This window comes from Trachurus japonicus, chromosome 18, assembly GCF_045865225.1.
Source record: "Trachurus japonicus isolate A0001 chromosome 18, Traja_1.0".
NCBI classification, from domain to species: domain Eukaryota; kingdom Metazoa; phylum Chordata; class Actinopteri; order Carangiformes; family Carangidae; genus Trachurus; species Trachurus japonicus.
The window spans coordinates 19,199,098-19,215,919 of NC_140924.1; the positions used below are offsets into that span (position 1 = coordinate 19,199,098).

At 38.4% G+C, this 16,822-nt stretch overlaps 2 protein-coding genes across 2 annotated transcripts in view; both read right to left on the minus strand.

Moving 5' to 3' along the window:
* The window catches only part of LOC146969197 (putative E3 ubiquitin-protein ligase RNF144A-A), a 98,879-nt gene that overhangs the window by 17,062 nt on the left and 64,995 nt on the right, over positions 1 to 16,822 (minus strand). The gene's annotated exons all lie outside the window — the stretch shown is intronic.
* Positions 4,051 to 6,223, minus strand: LOC146969198 (E3 ubiquitin-protein ligase DDB_G0292642-like). The gene is made up of 5 exons (XM_085760450.1): positions 6,093 to 6,223; positions 5,767 to 5,846; positions 5,567 to 5,667; positions 5,146 to 5,301; positions 4,051 to 4,506 (listed from the first exon to the last, which is right to left on the minus strand). The coding sequence occupies exons 1-5, from the start codon at positions 6,221 to 6,223 to the stop codon at positions 4,051 to 4,053; spliced, it is 924 nt and encodes a 307-aa protein (XP_085616576.1).

Here is a 16,822-nt window from a genome sequence, read left to right on the forward strand (position 1 = left end):
GAAAAAAAAAAATTGATTTTGTAACAATAGAGATATAAGTCTAGTGTTTATATGCGTTGGATGTTTTAATGAGTAACTGTTGTTTGTCGCAAAAGATACTGCTGTGTTTTTTCATCTGTCCTCTTAGGATGATATTGGAGGAAGACAACCATAAGAGCGATTCTTCAGGGACCCTGAGTTCCTGAAAAGATCTGATTGCAGACAATGAAGAATGGACTGAACGTGAACTAATGAAGTCTACAATGGGAACCAGACGCTGCGAAGGAGCTGCAGTGTCTTGATATTGTGATTTTATGTTTTTATGTATTAAAGTTTGTCATTGTCAATGAAGTGTCAATGTTAGTATGTGGATATATTGGAATCTCAGATGTTTTCTTTTCTTTTTTATGACGTTTAGGGTAAGTAATGTTAGGCAGGGAAAGGTCCGATGGAAGGTCCGAAGGGTTGACCAGCCTGAAGTTGGACATTGTTTTGATTTTATTTCTCTGAGGTCTTCATATGTATCTACTAGAGTTATCCCTTATAAGTTTTAAGAATTCCTTCTTTTTTTGATTTGGAGTACTACAAAGTGGTTGCCTAAGGCAGAGGGACCGTGAGAGAATTTCCTGTCTTGATTGTTTGAGGGAAATTTAAGAAAGATTGGCTGCCTGGCAGGTTTTCGCTCTCACACTCCATAGAATTAATATATATTAATCTTTGTTAATTTTCTTGTGATAGTTGTTAAGGTTTATACTATCTTTTATTTCGTCGAGACCCTACGTGCCTCGAAGGGGGGAAATATGTAGTATATTATCCACCTCAACTCTTTTCTTTATTGTCTTGTATTATTTTATGTTCTTCTTTGTGTATTTATTAGAGTAAAGAGATGTGTAGACTAATGCCCTGCTTCACAGGTTCTTATATTTAGCACAGATAGAATCTGTCTTGTCAGGTATCTTGAGACATGTGTTTCTTGTCTATTGCCCTTCTTTGGTGGGTTGTAGTTTCTGGGGACACTGGACACTGTCTATTCTTAAGTTTGCTTGGTCAAGAGGTTAAAAGTCAGAAAGCTAAGGATAAATTCTGTTTTTAGATCCTGTCTTTGTCTGACCATCCTGGTCAGTTATGTCCTTCTGTGGGAGAAGGTGGAGTTTTAGAAAACGTATATAAGGTTTGAGATTTCAGGCCAAGAGAGAGTCATCTCAATTCTTGGCACCAGAGATGCTCCACGATTCGGCATTTTTGTACACTGTTCTTCTTCTTGTAATAAACTCTTTTTGAATGCAAGAAAAGACGTGTCGGCGGTGATCCCTTCTCTTCATCAACACATCAATATACCACAACATATTGTTGGGCTGAGCTGCAGGTCACACCCTCCCCAAATACCTATAGACCTTTTCGGAGAGTATAAACAAATACAGGTGTTACCAACGATACTAATTAAGGCTCCATTCCATTTAGTGTAGCAGAGCGTTTTCTAATGAGCCACACCTGTCTTTGTTTATACTCTCTGAAAAGGTCTAATACTTTTCTAACCCCTCAGGGCAAATGAAAGAATGGAAGAATCCTACAGGGCAAATGAAAGAATGGAAGAATCCTACAGGGCAAATGAAAGAATGGAAGAATCCTACAGGGCAAATGAAAGAATGGAAGAATCCTACAGGGCAAATGAAAGAATATAAGAATCCTACACAACCTGTGAAGAGGAAGAAACGCATGATTATCATCATTGTTTCTGTTATCGGAGTAGTCCTTGCCATAGTTACAATATTGGCATTTACAATACAGAATGTCTGAACAAAACTGATAGAGGGAGAGAGAAAGACTCCTATCAGCACTTATTGTGCAGGTGTCCAGTCTTTCAATCTTATCAGGCGCTTAAAGCAGAAGTAAGCGGAATGTTTGTGTTAATATAAGTCTTAAATAGTTATATCTTCCGACAGCAATCACTTATATATGTAGAGTGTTTGGTCTGAAACACGGGTCTGTCAGTCACTCTGCTCTGCTGTAAGCCGAGGAGAAAACTCTCCTTGTATCCTACAACCTTTATCCAATGAGGAGAGAGAACGGCATAAAGGGGCGGTCCTCTCTGTGTGTGCAGCCAAGGGATGCGCGTGAATGTGGTGACGTAGGGACGAGGGCGGGGACTGCTAACTCCATCAGCTGACAAGAAGTTAGCCAAAACGACCGGATCGCTTACTTCTGCTTTAACTCCTCAATATTTGACTTGTACATAATAGGGAACACAAAGTCCCACTTTTGTGAAATAAAAATACTGTATGATCAAATCTAAACTTTGGTACAATTGTAAATTACTAGAAGTACACTGTTATTTTTCTGTGTTTTTTTGTTTTTCCCTGCAATTTGTTTTCTTCAGTTTGGGTGGGGCAATTTTTTTTTTTTTTTAGGATTTACCTACATTTGAATCTAACTTTATTGTCAGTCTGTGAGTTTTTGGTTTGAGTTTTTGAGTATAAATAAATAAACCTAAAGATGTTTTAAATGGATTGTAAATTGTAAGTAAATTGTTTATTAATATTTATGTCTTATGGTTATTCCAATTGTATGGCAAAAGAAAACTTCAAACTAGTGATTCACACTTTTACTATTGATTGACTATTGACCATTGATTAATTGATTTGCACAGTATAATTTTGGAAGTAATTTTGACAACTGAATAATTGTTTGAAGTGAATTGTTCAATTAAAGTTGCATTAAGTATTGAATTAAATTGGACTGATTTATTTCACACAAGCACACATCATAAGAAATCTTACCAACATATTGACATTACAGTGGCTGGGTGTGTAAAAAAGGGGTTACCCCAAGGAGGCCACTTAAAGCTCATAGTAGGGGGCCAAATTTCTCACAGACACAGACACCCAAACACAACAGACAGGATATTGGCCAGACATTAGATACAACAACAAACTGTAGGGCAGACACACAACAGACATTCCCAGCATTTAGGCACAACTTTGTGTTTGTGAAGAAAAAACTACAGTTTTACAATCATGCAATTTTTGTTTGCAATTTGTTTTTCCAGTTTTATAAAATTCTCTTTTCTGAAAGTTGTTTTTAAGTGCGTAAATGGACTGGCCCCACAAGCGATGTCTCAGATTTTTTATTTCTTATTAAGACAGACAACTCACGATTAAAATGTTTATTGCAGCTTTATTATACATTCGAGTTTGGCGTCAAGGCTCCGATTTCATCACTCCCTGAGAATAGGATTTCATTAAAGTATAAGGGAGTGATGAGCGACTATTTAACCCAGAGGCTACAGGTGGATGCTGGGGTAGTGGTGGGGCAGAAAATAGGTTACTGCTGAGAGATGCTGCTGTGTCATAGACGAGCAAAGAGGACGATGGGTAAAACGCCCATCTTAAATAGACTGCCAGATTGAGAGGGTGTGTGTATGATGTCATGAGAGTGATGCAGTGCAGCTCGAGTTGGCTGCCTGAACTAGCTTCGCTCCATTTAACTTAGCTGAAGCTAATAAACAACTTCTTAAAATGCTTCAAATCTAAAGTGAGGTCAAAATGTCAGAGACCATTTTACATGTTACATCTTTAGTTATCATTCAAGTCTGAGCTTCAACAGTAGTAATGCTTTTTGGATTTGTTTGTCCAGGGTCTGGTTGTGATTGCAGCAGGCTAAGCAGGAGGTCCAGACATCCCTCTCCCCAGGAACACTTTCCAGCTTTCTGGGGGATCCCAAAGACAGATGGGATATGAAATCCCTCCAGTGAATTCTGCCCAGGAATATCCTCCCAGTTAGATATACCCACCCAGGAAACCTCAAAAGGGATACACCTCAGCCATTTCTGCTACTGGCACTTCTTTTGGCCACCACCCTAAGCTCATGACAACAGGTGAGAAATATAATAATGATTAACCGGTAAGTCAAGAGCTTTGCCTTTTGGCTCAGCTCCATCAAGGAAATAAGCTCTGCTCTGACTGAAGAAATTCAAGCACTGAATCGTCTTGTACAAAGAGCACCTTCCTGATTACCACTACAGCAACCCAAACGAGCGCTCCATTTGCTGCTCTATACTGAATTGTCTTGTTACTATTTCCTCCTCCACACAGGTATACGTGTCTGTCGAGGGGCGACTCCTCCTGAGCAGGGCTCGTAAGGGGAACTTGACTTTTTGCACTCCTCATAGAGTTTCAAACACACAAAACAGAACTTCACTTTACACCCTTGGCAGACCATGCTTTTACAGTATGCTGTGCTGTGCTCCACCAGTTCACCGCAGGTGGGACAGGCGCGGATGGAGGGACAGCCAGTGATGTTCTTCACAGACTCAAAGATGATATCTGGACAGTTTATCAGTGTTACCAGTGGCTGACTGATACAGGCATCATTTCCACAGTGATCTGAGCTCACAGTTGGATTTTTCCATTCCCTCAGACACTGCCAGCAGAATATGAAAATCCTTTTTTTGTTAGCTGTGCACAGTGGGCATTCGACACGCAGGTCATTCTGGTCAGACCTCACCACTGAAGACTTACAGCAAGGACACTGTCAAGTGAAGTTGCATTGAAAACAAATTAGTTTAATGTTCAACCCGCCTACGTTTTTGTTATAACATATACAAAAAATGTAATAGCAAATCTGAGGAATGACATTTGTGCATTAATTCAGAGTAGACAATGGGACACTCACTCACTTTACAGAGTCAAAATTTGGCCTGCACAGTTGGCCAATACAGATTTCACAGTGTTACAATTTATCCTAAACAAATGATGGAAAATACAATCCCTTTTGTATGCTTTGTGAATAATGGTAGATAGTAAATAACCTTGTACTTATTTACTTTTTAAAATTTTTTATTTAGCTTGCAAAACATTAGTCAAGTCCAGGGATGTCAAACTAAGTTTTGTTTGGGGGCCACATACAGCACAATTTTCTCAAGTGGGCCGGACCAGTAAATGAATAACATAATAACAACACTGGGAATCCTGAAAACCAAATAGTTAAAAGGACAACAAGGAGTTTCTCCATCGGCAGAACGAAAAATTCCGCTACAACAAAATATAACTCGTTGGAATGGAAACTGCCCCTTTCTGTCCTTAAATACCCCATTTCTTGTTCAGAATTGAGAACATAAACATAGTGACAAAAATACTGTATAATGCAAAGTGTAATTGAGATACTTACTAATTTTACATCAAGGGATCTCCTGGCACCATTTGAAAACAACTTGTTTTCAAAGTATGTCCTTTCTTTGGGGGTTAAAAGAGCCATTTTACAAACTTCCTTGTATGGCCACTCTACATTGCAGCCCGTTTGTCCACATACAAATCTACAATCGCCCTTTTTAGAGGGAAAAGCAGTGATTAATAACAAATTAACAGCAATATCAAAATGATCTGATTTCTAAATCCTCAATATATTTTCCATTTTCCAATAAAAGTTGTATCCAAACTGGGTCTGAAAAATAAACAGTGACCCGTGGTATCAATTTTACATTACTAAAAATCCCAACTTGTTTCTCATTTTGAAATTAAAATGTGTAATAACTATTTGGGTTTGAAACAATGTTTATTCATGTACAAACAAACAAACAAACAAAACCTACCTGATCCAACAAAACACGACAGAATTTGGTCAGAGACATGGGAGTAGCAGTGTGTCCACAGGACATCCGTGCTCTCAGAGACTTGTAGTCGATGCACTCAACTGTGGGACACAAAAAATACACTGTTCACAGCCGTAACAACATAAAAGTGCACAAAAGATCATATTAAAATAGAAATCTCTTTACACTAGGCCACTTACAATCCGTGTCATCATCTCCATCGACAAATTCAAGCGTGGCGTCTGTAGGGTCGTAACACTTCTCCTCTTCAGCTGACACACTTGGTGGCACAGAAAAAATATCTGGATTAATTATGTTGCGTCTAGGCCTACTGGTTTTCCAGTGTGTCCTATACGACTGCATTGTTGGTCGTCGAGTGACACTGTGAACTGATCCACTTTGCTGTTTAGTTGATAGATTGCTCGACGGCTCCGAGTGAATATCTGGTATCAGGCTGTTGCTCAATTGGGGAATTTCAACCCTCCCGTGTCTCGCTGCCACTGTGTTGATCGTGTGAAATTCAGACGCCAGTTCGTTGCTCAGTATTTGAGCGTCACTCCTCTGTGTGGTTCTATATTTACGGTGTTGTCCAGAGTCGTTCCTCCTCTGTTCATGTGTTGAATTGTTCTGTTCCGGTTGACTGGACGAGGAGCCCATCTCGACTCGGCGTCTTCACGATCCGACAGCGAAACAATTTGTTTATCTGTTGATTTGTTGGTCGCGGAATTTATCGCTCCATGAGTCACGTGGTTTGCCCGAGTGTAGGCCGATAGGCTATTATCAGGTCTTTCAGAGATTTGGTTTCCAGACGGATCGCACCTCAGCATCACAACACATCACAGTCCTCCAGTCTGTCAGTGAGCTGCCGCCTGCTGATAGAAGTGTCGCCAGGTAAAATGATCCAGATCAAAGTGCTCGGACCACGAGGAGAGGACAAGATCATCGACCTGTGTCCAACTGAAGAGCGGATGAAAATGACTGTGCGCCACTTGAAGAAGAAGATCACAACAGAACTATTTTTGGGTACGATTTTTTTTGCTTTTAACCATCTGTTAGACTGGGCTATTATTTAATAATAATAATAATAATAATAATAATAATAATAATAATAATAATAACTACGTAATATCACAAAAATAAATGACAGTTGTCTCAGAAGCAAATTCAGAGTTCTGACTGTTAATTTCTTTTCAGGGAAAGATATTGAGATCCGCCTGGTTTTTGGAACAGTGCCACTTGATGACGCAGGTCTTCTCTCATCCTACGGGATCAAGCATCTCTCCACCATCCACACGCTCCTCGTGCTCCCCGGAGGAAACTCATGAGGACTAGACTCAGAGGAATGAGCCGACAGACTCTCCACTATTTAAAATTAATTAAACTTATGCCTACAGGACCGTAGGTAAAAGAGAGAGACTGCGGGAATGACGCGTAAAGATCATCTCGGTCGCTCGGATGGGATGTGCTCTGACCAGTCGACATCAACAGCGTGTCAGCCTGCGGCCCACTCTGTTGTCCATTGTCCTAGCTAATTTATCAATGTGATTTTCCACTTTATTTAAATATTACTGTAGTCTGTCTTAACTATTAAATCATTTCTCTGTGCCTAATGTGTTTCTTTCGTTTTTCTGTTCTGTAAAACACTTTAATTACATAGCCCATTTTTATTTGTAAATCACTTTTTTATTTTTATTTTATTTATTTATTAAATTTGTCTGTAGGATTTTCCTAAAAAAATAAAATAAAATATAGACTTATGCAACATAAATCCTGCTCCATTATGATCAAGTGAAATCACAGTAGCCACCTGAAGATCTGTTCATCATCATGATGCGAAACCCCTGCTACCACTATTATTTTTAAATCCAACACATCACCACAATATTATTGCCATGTCCTCCCAAGCCCAGTAGACAACATGACAATATGTATATAGGCTATATATATATAGAGAGAGATATATATCTAAAGAATTACAGACGTATCTACAATATAAATTAAGCTAAAGACACCCAATAATCTAAAAAAAAAAAAAAAAAAAAATACATATGAGGTAGGCTATAAAATTCTAAATACATAAAAAAAACTATATACATATGAGCTAAAAATAAATAAAAATTAAAAAACCTACGACTGTAGTAAAGTGCTGGAGTATTGCACATGCGTGAGACAGAGCTTGAGCTATTGCACACTGAAGTTGCACGTAGCTACTGGGACGGGAGGAAGGACTTTCTGTACCCTTCAGTCTTACATCTTGGTGGAATCAGCCTGCCACCGAAGCTTCATACAACATACTATAGCTAAACTGTAATAATGTGGACAAAGTTACAATATCTGTGGGATCCGTACAATTGTGGCACACTTTGTGCTGACTTGGTCATTTGACAAGTTTGTCCTCGATATGTTTGCATGTATATAATGAAATCAGTCTAAATGTCAACACGGTGAACGCATCCATTGAGAAACTGCAGGCCATTTTGTTAAGGGCATCTGCACCGCTTGTTTATTAGGTTAAATCTTATTTTTCATGTCAGCTGGTTTTCTGTGCCGGTCAGCACCAAACGTACATGCTAATGTGCTTAATCATTTCCTGTCTGTTTATATTGGACAAACAAATTAACAAAGAGAGCTGAGACAGATATTTCAGAGAAGTAGGCTACAGTTCTATTAAAGGCATACATGTAGTTAAACTGCATTCTGTTACTGTGCGGAATCCTTTTTACCGAAACAAGGATATAGTTTTATTTTTTCTGCTTCCTTGATAATTCCTGTCATTAACCTGGCATGGCTCCTAACTTGACGTAGACTGTCAATCAAGAACAGAGAGACAATGAGAGTGAAACCATTTTCACTCAGCCGGACTGCTCTCAGTGCATCATGGCAGACCGTAGGTATGTATCACCTGATTTTTTTTATTTTTTATCTGATCCTCAATTTCAACTTAAATGATAGAAACAAATACCAATAATAATTAATAATAATACTATCATAATCCTTGCAGATATTCATTGTGTTTTTCTTTTGCTTATTGATCAATACTTGCATGCACCTGTTCGTCTCGAACCTCGTTGTTGTCAGAAATTGCTGCCGGAGTTCAGGGACAAATGGGAATCCTTAAAGGCGACATAGAGTAGCCTAAATACTTAAAAATGATAAATTTAGGCATACAGGATACTATTAGCGTTCTTTCTTTAATTATTACGTTCATCTCTTTCTTCGCTGTTGCGACAATGGTAACCTATGATAATCAAATAATGTAATTCTTCGTGATTGTCAGAACTTGACACCATAAAAACTGATTTTAAAAAAAAGTCTGCAGTGACTATTGAATTAAAATGAAAATAGGCTGTGGTCTATGATAGTGTTTTCAGCGATGTAATGCCTCCTAAAAGTTTTTCTTTTATTATTATTATTATTATTATTATTATTATTATTATTATTATTATTATTATTTTTAGACCATCTCAAAACAGTAACATTTAGAAGCAATGAAACATGTAGATGTGTTGCGATCGAGCTGTGAGTTGAAGAGTCAGTAAGTGGACAGATGGCGCCCCCTCCTGGACCAGACGTTTTCTGTGAATGACGGTGATGGCAGTTTACAGCTAAAGGCCCAAGACACTAGAGATGTTAATGCACATTATCTGACAGTGAGGGTGTTGGTTGGTGGAAGAGAGGAAATGTGTTTGAAAAAAATAAGTTGCAGCAGAAACTTGTTGGATTGTGTGTGTCTCAGTCAATGTGACATAAAAAAGAACATGCCAAATCAACAGTGAAAAAACAAACAAACATGTTCAGAATGAGAAACTGTAGCCTATTTTCAGGAAAGAAACAGCAATACAGATGATCAGCTCCAGAAAAAGATCTCTGGATGAGGAAGAAGATGCAGACAAGAAAAAACGAAAAGGTAAAATTACGATTCAGAGAGAAAAGTTAGAGAGATACAGAAGAGTTGTACTTTGAGTTGGTTTTGAAGACCAATTATTTCTAGCTACTTGAATTTTGAACAATCACAGAATTCAGTCATCTTTACTCCTGCAAATGTCCAGGGTGTATCGACTTTATCACACCTATAGGCTCCCCTGAACATCTTTGATGGATGGCAAAATTATGGATATGAAAACCAGAGTTTGCATTAGACTCAAATGTGTCTCAGTATAAGTTACAGTGTATTGAACAATTTGAAGAGCATGCCATTATTTGTGATTTGTAGCCTTCATTATAATATTAATTTGCATATTGTTTTCAAAAATCTTCAACCTATCAACATTTATTGCTTGTGAATGTCAGTGTGTGTCTTTTACATTAACTAACTGGCTGTCAGATGGTATTATTGTCATGACACTGATTTTCTCCCTTTAGCTATTAAGTCACAGATTCATCATTATGGCCTGAAGAATCAAGGAGCCACATGTTACCTCAACAGTGTCCTGCAAGTTCTCTTTATGACACCTGAGGTCAATGACAGGTTTGAAATACAAATGCTTATAAAAATACACAGTAAGTGGGTAAACAATTTAAATTAATTACAATGCAACATCTTACCAGAAATGTTGTTTGATGCAGTGATTAATTGGGGTTATTTCAGTGTTTCAAACGTACACAATCAGTGGAAATGTTATAGTATGACAACAAAGTATTGAGACCCTACTGTCTTTTTAAAGACTGGATAAAGATCTCCACACCGATATGGTGCTTAGAAAGCTCTTTGAAGCTCTGAGGAAAAAGACAAGTGGAACAGAGGATATCACATCAGCATTTGGGATTAAAAATGGTAAGACAAGATCAAATGTGCAATAGATAAGGTAGTCATAGCCTATATTGTTGAATTAAATGAGATTCTACAACTGTATCAATCTGGTTTAATGTCTCCTTTTGCAGTTTCTCAGCAACGTGATGCAGCTGAATGTCTGGAGCTTATTTTATATAAAGTCAGCCCACAAGTCTCAGAGGTTAGGACATTATAATGTACAATAAAGGTGACACTTGTAATAATGTGTAGTGATAATCTGTTTTTGTTTTTCAAAGCTTTTCCAAGGGGAGTTGAAGTACACAACAAAATGCGATGAGGGCCACATCATCAACGAAGAGACAAATCCTTTCTGGACTCTTCCACTCTCACTTAGAGATTCTGACGATACAACCTACAGCGTGGTGAGTAGCACACAAAGGAAAGTTTTCTCATTCTCATGACAAAACTTTTTTCAAATTGACAAAATCTGTGTTTTTACAGGAAGAAGGCTTCAACAAATGTTTCCATCCAAAATCATACAGTGGAGACAATATGGTGCACTGCAACACATGTAAAGAGAAAACAAAGGGAATAAGTGTGAGATTGGTATACTGTATACTACTATATGTGTGTGTGTGTGTGTGTGTGTGTGTGTGTGTGTGTGTGTGTGTGTGTGCATGTATTTATACTGTCTAATAATCTGTTTTATGTTTTTAGGAATGTGAGATGGTACAATCCCCTCAGATTTTGGTCCTACTCCTCAAGAGATTCGACTTTGACTATGAAACCATGTCACATGTCAAATCACACCGCTGTGTGGACGTGCCACATATGTTACAAGTGAAGGGAAAGGTGAGTAACTTAACACATGCTGCCTCCTGTTGTGTGATAAGGTGTGCGTTTACCAAGGAAATTTAACTAGTAACATGTTAAGGGCCTCATATTTAGTATTTGGCACATTTTGATATAAGGGCATTCTCATGTAATATCATACTGTTAAAATGACCAAAAACAGCATTTTTGTGTTTTCTGTTCAATTTGTCACACCAGTTGTAGGTACTGGAGAGCTCCAGCCATTGGGGTTAGGTTACTTGACACCTTGCCCCCCCCCCCTCAGTCATTATGTGCATGATAAGAAGAAAGTAGCCTGTCTGTACATCCTTTCATTCAAATACTCCCCTTTTACATTTGCTGGGTTGAACCAATTAGGGATTAGCTGTAGCCATGTAATTACAATGTGTGGAAAAAGCATTGATAGCTGCATGCATCACACCACAGACCTTAATAGTTAATCTGTTAATATATCTTTGTTAACAAATAAATAGAAAAGACCTGAACATGTCTGCTGTTCATTGGGTGTTTTTTCTTTAAAGTCTTTTTTCTACTCATTCTTATTTCTATTTACTTTTTATTTACTTAATTCATTATTACGGAACAAGGAGAACAAACTGTACAAACTGTATGGAATGGTGAATCACATGGGCAGCCTGAGTAGTGGACATTACACAGCTACTATCCTGTCCAGCACAGATGAAACCTGGATTGAATTTAATGACATGGATGTTACAAAGGTGAGAATACATTTATTATGGCTATTAGTAGCCTAATGCAATAAATACATAAATAAATATATAAATCTAACATTAGATTAATAGATTAACATGTTGAAATTTAACAGATTTTTACTTAACATTGCAGGATGAAGAGCGGCCATTTGAAAAGTAAATTCAGTAAAATCTTCTTGGTAAAATCTGATTTATACATATTCTACTTTTCATGTTGTATGCAAACAATAAAAATACTTCTTATAATGTATCACCAGCTCAGGAACAGCGTATCTTCTCACATACAGAGGTAGGATTTCTAAAATTAGCCTACATAAAGATATGATTTAACCTATGGATGTGATATTAACAGATCATTGCCAAATATATATTGTTTTCTTTATTAAAAGCTGTAGAGTCCTGTGTGATTCGTAAGACCAATTCAGAAGCTCTGACAGATAGTCCCCTGCAAAAACAAGATGAAAACTGTAATGAAGATGACCTACAGCAAAAAAATGTGGAATACAGAGAAAAAATAGGAGAAGCAGACACTGATGATAAAGAGAGGAGAGAAATGGCACTCAGTGACGACACCAAGCAAAAGAAGGAAGGAAAATGTAAGAAAGAGTATATTCAAAATATCACTTATATTTATCATAATTCATCAAGATTCATCAAAATGATAGCATATAAAGAATCAGAGAATGTTAAACTTTCTTCTTCAAAGGGGGCGCATGTCTTTTTTATATCTCATTCTAGCATGGTAATAATGAAATTGGATCAATTCTGTCAAGTCAAGAGATCTTTATTGTCCCCGAAGGACAATTTGTAGTGCAGCCAGCAGCGTAAGACAACAACCTTACTATCTTACTGATACTCATCAACAGTATTACTTACAATATTTCTTTTCTGCACCTCAACAGTGTACCAGATGCCTAAGATCAATTTAGAAGATCACAATGGAAAGGAGGAAAACTGCCAGGATGAAAATGCTGATGACAAGGAAAAAAAGGGGCATCAAGAAAATGATGATGCAGAGATAAGAATAGATTTGAAGAAAGAGAAACTGTGTTTTGGGGCTGAAGGTGAAACAAGTCTTCCAGGTGTAGAAGGAAATAATAGAAAAAATATTAAGACGAACACATCAGAGCGAGTAACAAGCCCTCATGGTGGAGCAAAAAATCTGGATGACATAAACAATGACACATCACTAAAGCAAACAAGTCTTAAGGAGGGTAATTCAGAAGGTGTAAAAGAGGACACTCCACTGGAAGAAAGTCTGCAGCCTGGAGAGAGAGGTAATGTAGAAAATGAAAAGAACACATCATTGGATGAAACAAGTGTTGATTCTGAAGGAGAAAAGGGAAATAGGGAAAATATCAAGAAAGACACTCCACTGGGAGAAACAAGTCCTCCACCTTTAGGAGTGGTGGGACAAAAGGAAGCGAATGCAGTAAATATAAATAAGGACTTTCCACTACAAGAAACGCATCATCTGGCAGCAGGAAATAATGGTAATGCAGGAACCATAAATAACAAAACTCCACTCAAATCAAATCTGCAGGCTATAGAAGAGGAGAGTAATGCAGAAAATGTAAAGGACAATACATCGCTTGGAGAAACAAGTTGTTACACAGGACAAGAGGATGTAAAGGCAGAAAGCATAAATAAGGACGTAACACTCGACAAAACAAATCTGCAGCCTGGAGAGAGAGGTAATGTAGAAAGTGCAAAGAACACATCATTGGATGAAACAAGTGTTGATTCTGAAGGAGAAAAGGGAAATAGGGAAAATATCAAAAAAGACACTCCACTGGGAGAAACAAGTCCTCCGTCTGTAGGAGTGGTAGGTGATGCAAAAAGCATGAATAAAGACACTCCCCCAAAAGCAAGTCCTCAGTCTGGAGGAAAGGAAGGTCATGCAGTAAAGAAGGACATATCACCAGAAGAAAGTCTTCAGCCTGGACAAAAGGAAGCGAATGCAGTAAATATAAACAAGGACTTTCCACTACAAGAAACAGATCTCCTGGCTGGAGGAGACAATACTAATGCAGTCAGTGTAAGGGACATAGGACAAGGAGAAACAAGTTTCCAGGCTGGACAAGAAGAAGGTAATACAGGAAGTATAAAAAAAGGAACCGTAGAACAAGAAAAAGATCTCCTGGCTGGAGGAGACAATGTTGACGCAAAAAGTGTAAAGGACAATACATCGCTTGGAGAAACATGTGGTTATACTGGTAAAGTGGATGGAAATGCAGAAAGCATAAATGAGGAAATAACACTCGACAAAACAAATCTGCAGCCTGGAGAGAGAGGTAATGTAGAAAGTGCAAAGAACACAGCATTGGATGAAACAACTGTTGATTCTGAAGGAGAAGAGGGAAATACAGAAAATATCAAAAAGGACACTCCAGTAGAAACAAGTCCTCCACCTGTAGGAGTGGTGGGTGATGCAAAAAGCATGAATAAAGACACTCCCCCACAAAAAGCGAGTCCTCAGTCTGGAGGAAAGGAAGGTAATGCAGTAAATATGAAGAAGGACATATCACCAGAAGAAAGTCTTCAGCCTGGACAAAAGGAAGCGAATGCAGTAAATATAAACAAGGACTTTCCACTACAAGAAACGCATCATCTGGCAGCAGGAAATAATGGTAATGCAGAAACCATAAATAACAAAACTCCACTCAAATCAAATCTGCAGGCTAGAGAAGAGGAGGGTAATGCAGAAAGCATAAATGAGGAAATAACACTCGACAAAACAAATCTGCAGCCTGGAGAGAGAGGTAATGTAGAAAGTGCAAAGAACACAGCATTGGATGAAACAACTGTTGATTCTGAAGGAGAAGAGGGAAATACAGAAAATATCAAAAAGGACACTCCAGTAGAAACAAGTCCTCCACCTGTAGGAGTGGTGGGTGATGCAAAAAGCATGAATAAAGACACTCCCCCACAAAAAGCGAGTCCTCAGTCTGGAGGAAAGGAAGGTAATGCAGTAAATATGAAGAAGGACATATCACCAGAAGAAAGTCTTCAGCCTGGACAAAAGGAAGCGAATGCAGTAAATATAAACAAGGACTTTCCACTACAAGAAACGCATCATCTGGCAGCAGGAAATAATGGTAATGCAGAAACCATAAATAACAAAACTCCACTCAAATCAAATCTGCAGGCTAGAGAAGAGGAGGGTAATGCAGAAAATGTAAAGGACAATGCATCGCTTGGAGAAACACGTGGTTACGGTGGACAAGAGGATTTAAAGGCAGAAAGCATAAATGAGGAAATAACACTCGACAAAACAAATCTGCAGCCTGGAGAGAGAGGTAATGTAGAAAGTGCAAAGAACACATCATTGGATGAAACAAGTGTTGATTCTGAAGGAGAAGAGGGAAATACAGAAAATATCAAAAAAGACACTCCACTGGGAGAAACAAGTCCTCCGTCTGTAGGAGTGGTAGGTGATGCAAAAAGCATGAATAAAGACACTCCCCCAAAAGCAAGTCCTCAGTCTGGAGGAAAGGAAGGTCATGCAGTAAAGAAGGACATATCAGCAGAAGAAAGTCTTCAGCCTGGACAAAAGGAAGTGAATGCAGTAAATATAAACCAGGACTTTCCACTACAAGAAACAGATCTCCTGGCTGGAGGAGGCAATGCTAATGCAGTCAGTGTAAGGGACATAGGACAAGGAGAAACAAGTTTCCAGCCTGGACAAGAAGAAGGTCATACAGGAAGTATAAAAAAAGGAACCGTAGAACAAGAAACAGATCTTCCTGCTGGAGGAAACAATGTTGACGCAAAAAGTGTAAAGGACAATACATCGCTTGGAGAAACATGTGGTTATACTGGTAAAGTGGATGGAAATGCAGAAAGCATAAATGAGGACATAACACTTGATGAAGTAAATCTGCAGGCTGAATTAGAGAGAGGCAATGTAGAAAGTGCAAAGAACACATCATTAGGTGAAACAAGTGTTGACACTGAAGGAGAAGCGGAAACTACAGAAGATATCAAAAAGGACACTCCACTAGTAGAAACAAGTCCTCCACCTGTAGGAGTGGTGGGTGATGCAAAAAGCATGAATAAAGACACTCCTCCAAAAGCAAGTCCTCAGTCTGGAGGAAATGAAGGTAATGCAGTAAATATAAACAAGGACATATCACCAGAAGAAAGTCTTCAGCCTGGACAAAAGGAAACTAAAGCTGTAAATGTAAACAAGGACTTTCCACTACAAGAAACAGATCTTCCTGCTGGAGGAGACAATGTTGACGCAAAAAGTGTAAAGGACAATACATCGCTTGGAGAAACATGTGGTTATACTGGTAAAGTGGATGGAAATGCAGAAAGCATAAATGAGGAAATAACACTCGACAAAACAAATCTGCAGCCTGGAGAGAGAGGTAATGTAGAAAGCGCAAAGAACACATCATTGGATGAAACAACTGTTGATTCTGAAGGAGAAGAGGGAAATACAGAAAATATCAAGAAAGACACTCCACTAATAGAAACAAGTCGTCAGTCTGGAGGAAAGGAAGGTCATGCAGTAAATATAAAGAAGGACATATCACCAGAAGAAAGTCTTCAGCCTGGACAAAAGGAAGCGAATGCAGTAAATATAAACAAGGACTTTCCACTACAAGAAACAGATCTCCTGGCTGGAGGAGACAATGCTCATGCAGTCAGTGTAAGGGACATAGGACAAGGAGAAACAAGTTTCCAGCCTGGACAAGAAGAAGGTCATACAGGAAGTATAAAAAAAGTAACCGTAGAACAAGAAACAGATCTTCCTGCTGGAGGAGACAATGTTGACGCAAAAAGTGTAAAGGACAATACATCGCTTGGAGAAACATGTGGTTATACTGGACAAGTGGATGGAAATGCAGAAAACATAAATGAGGACATAACACTTGATGAAGTAAATCTGCAGGCTGAATTAGAGAGAGGCAATGTAGAAAGTGCAAAGAACACATTGTTAGATGAAACAAG

What these genes read in the sequence shown, in the direction of transcription:
- LOC146969198 (XM_085760450.1), bottom strand. Translation starts at nt 6,223, where the DNA reads ATGGGCTCCTCGTCCAGTCAACCGGAACAGAACAATTCAACACATGAA. An exon ending in TGGAGATGATGACACGGATT is followed by an intron (nt 5,668 to 5,766) that starts GTAAGTGGCCTA and finishes TGTGTCCCACAG; the next exon opens with TTGAGTGCATCGACTACAAG. An exon ending in GTCGTGTTTTGTTGGATCAG is followed by an intron (nt 5,302 to 5,566) that starts GTAGGTTTTGTT and finishes CCCTCTAAAAAG; the next exon opens with GGCGATTGTAGATTTGTATG.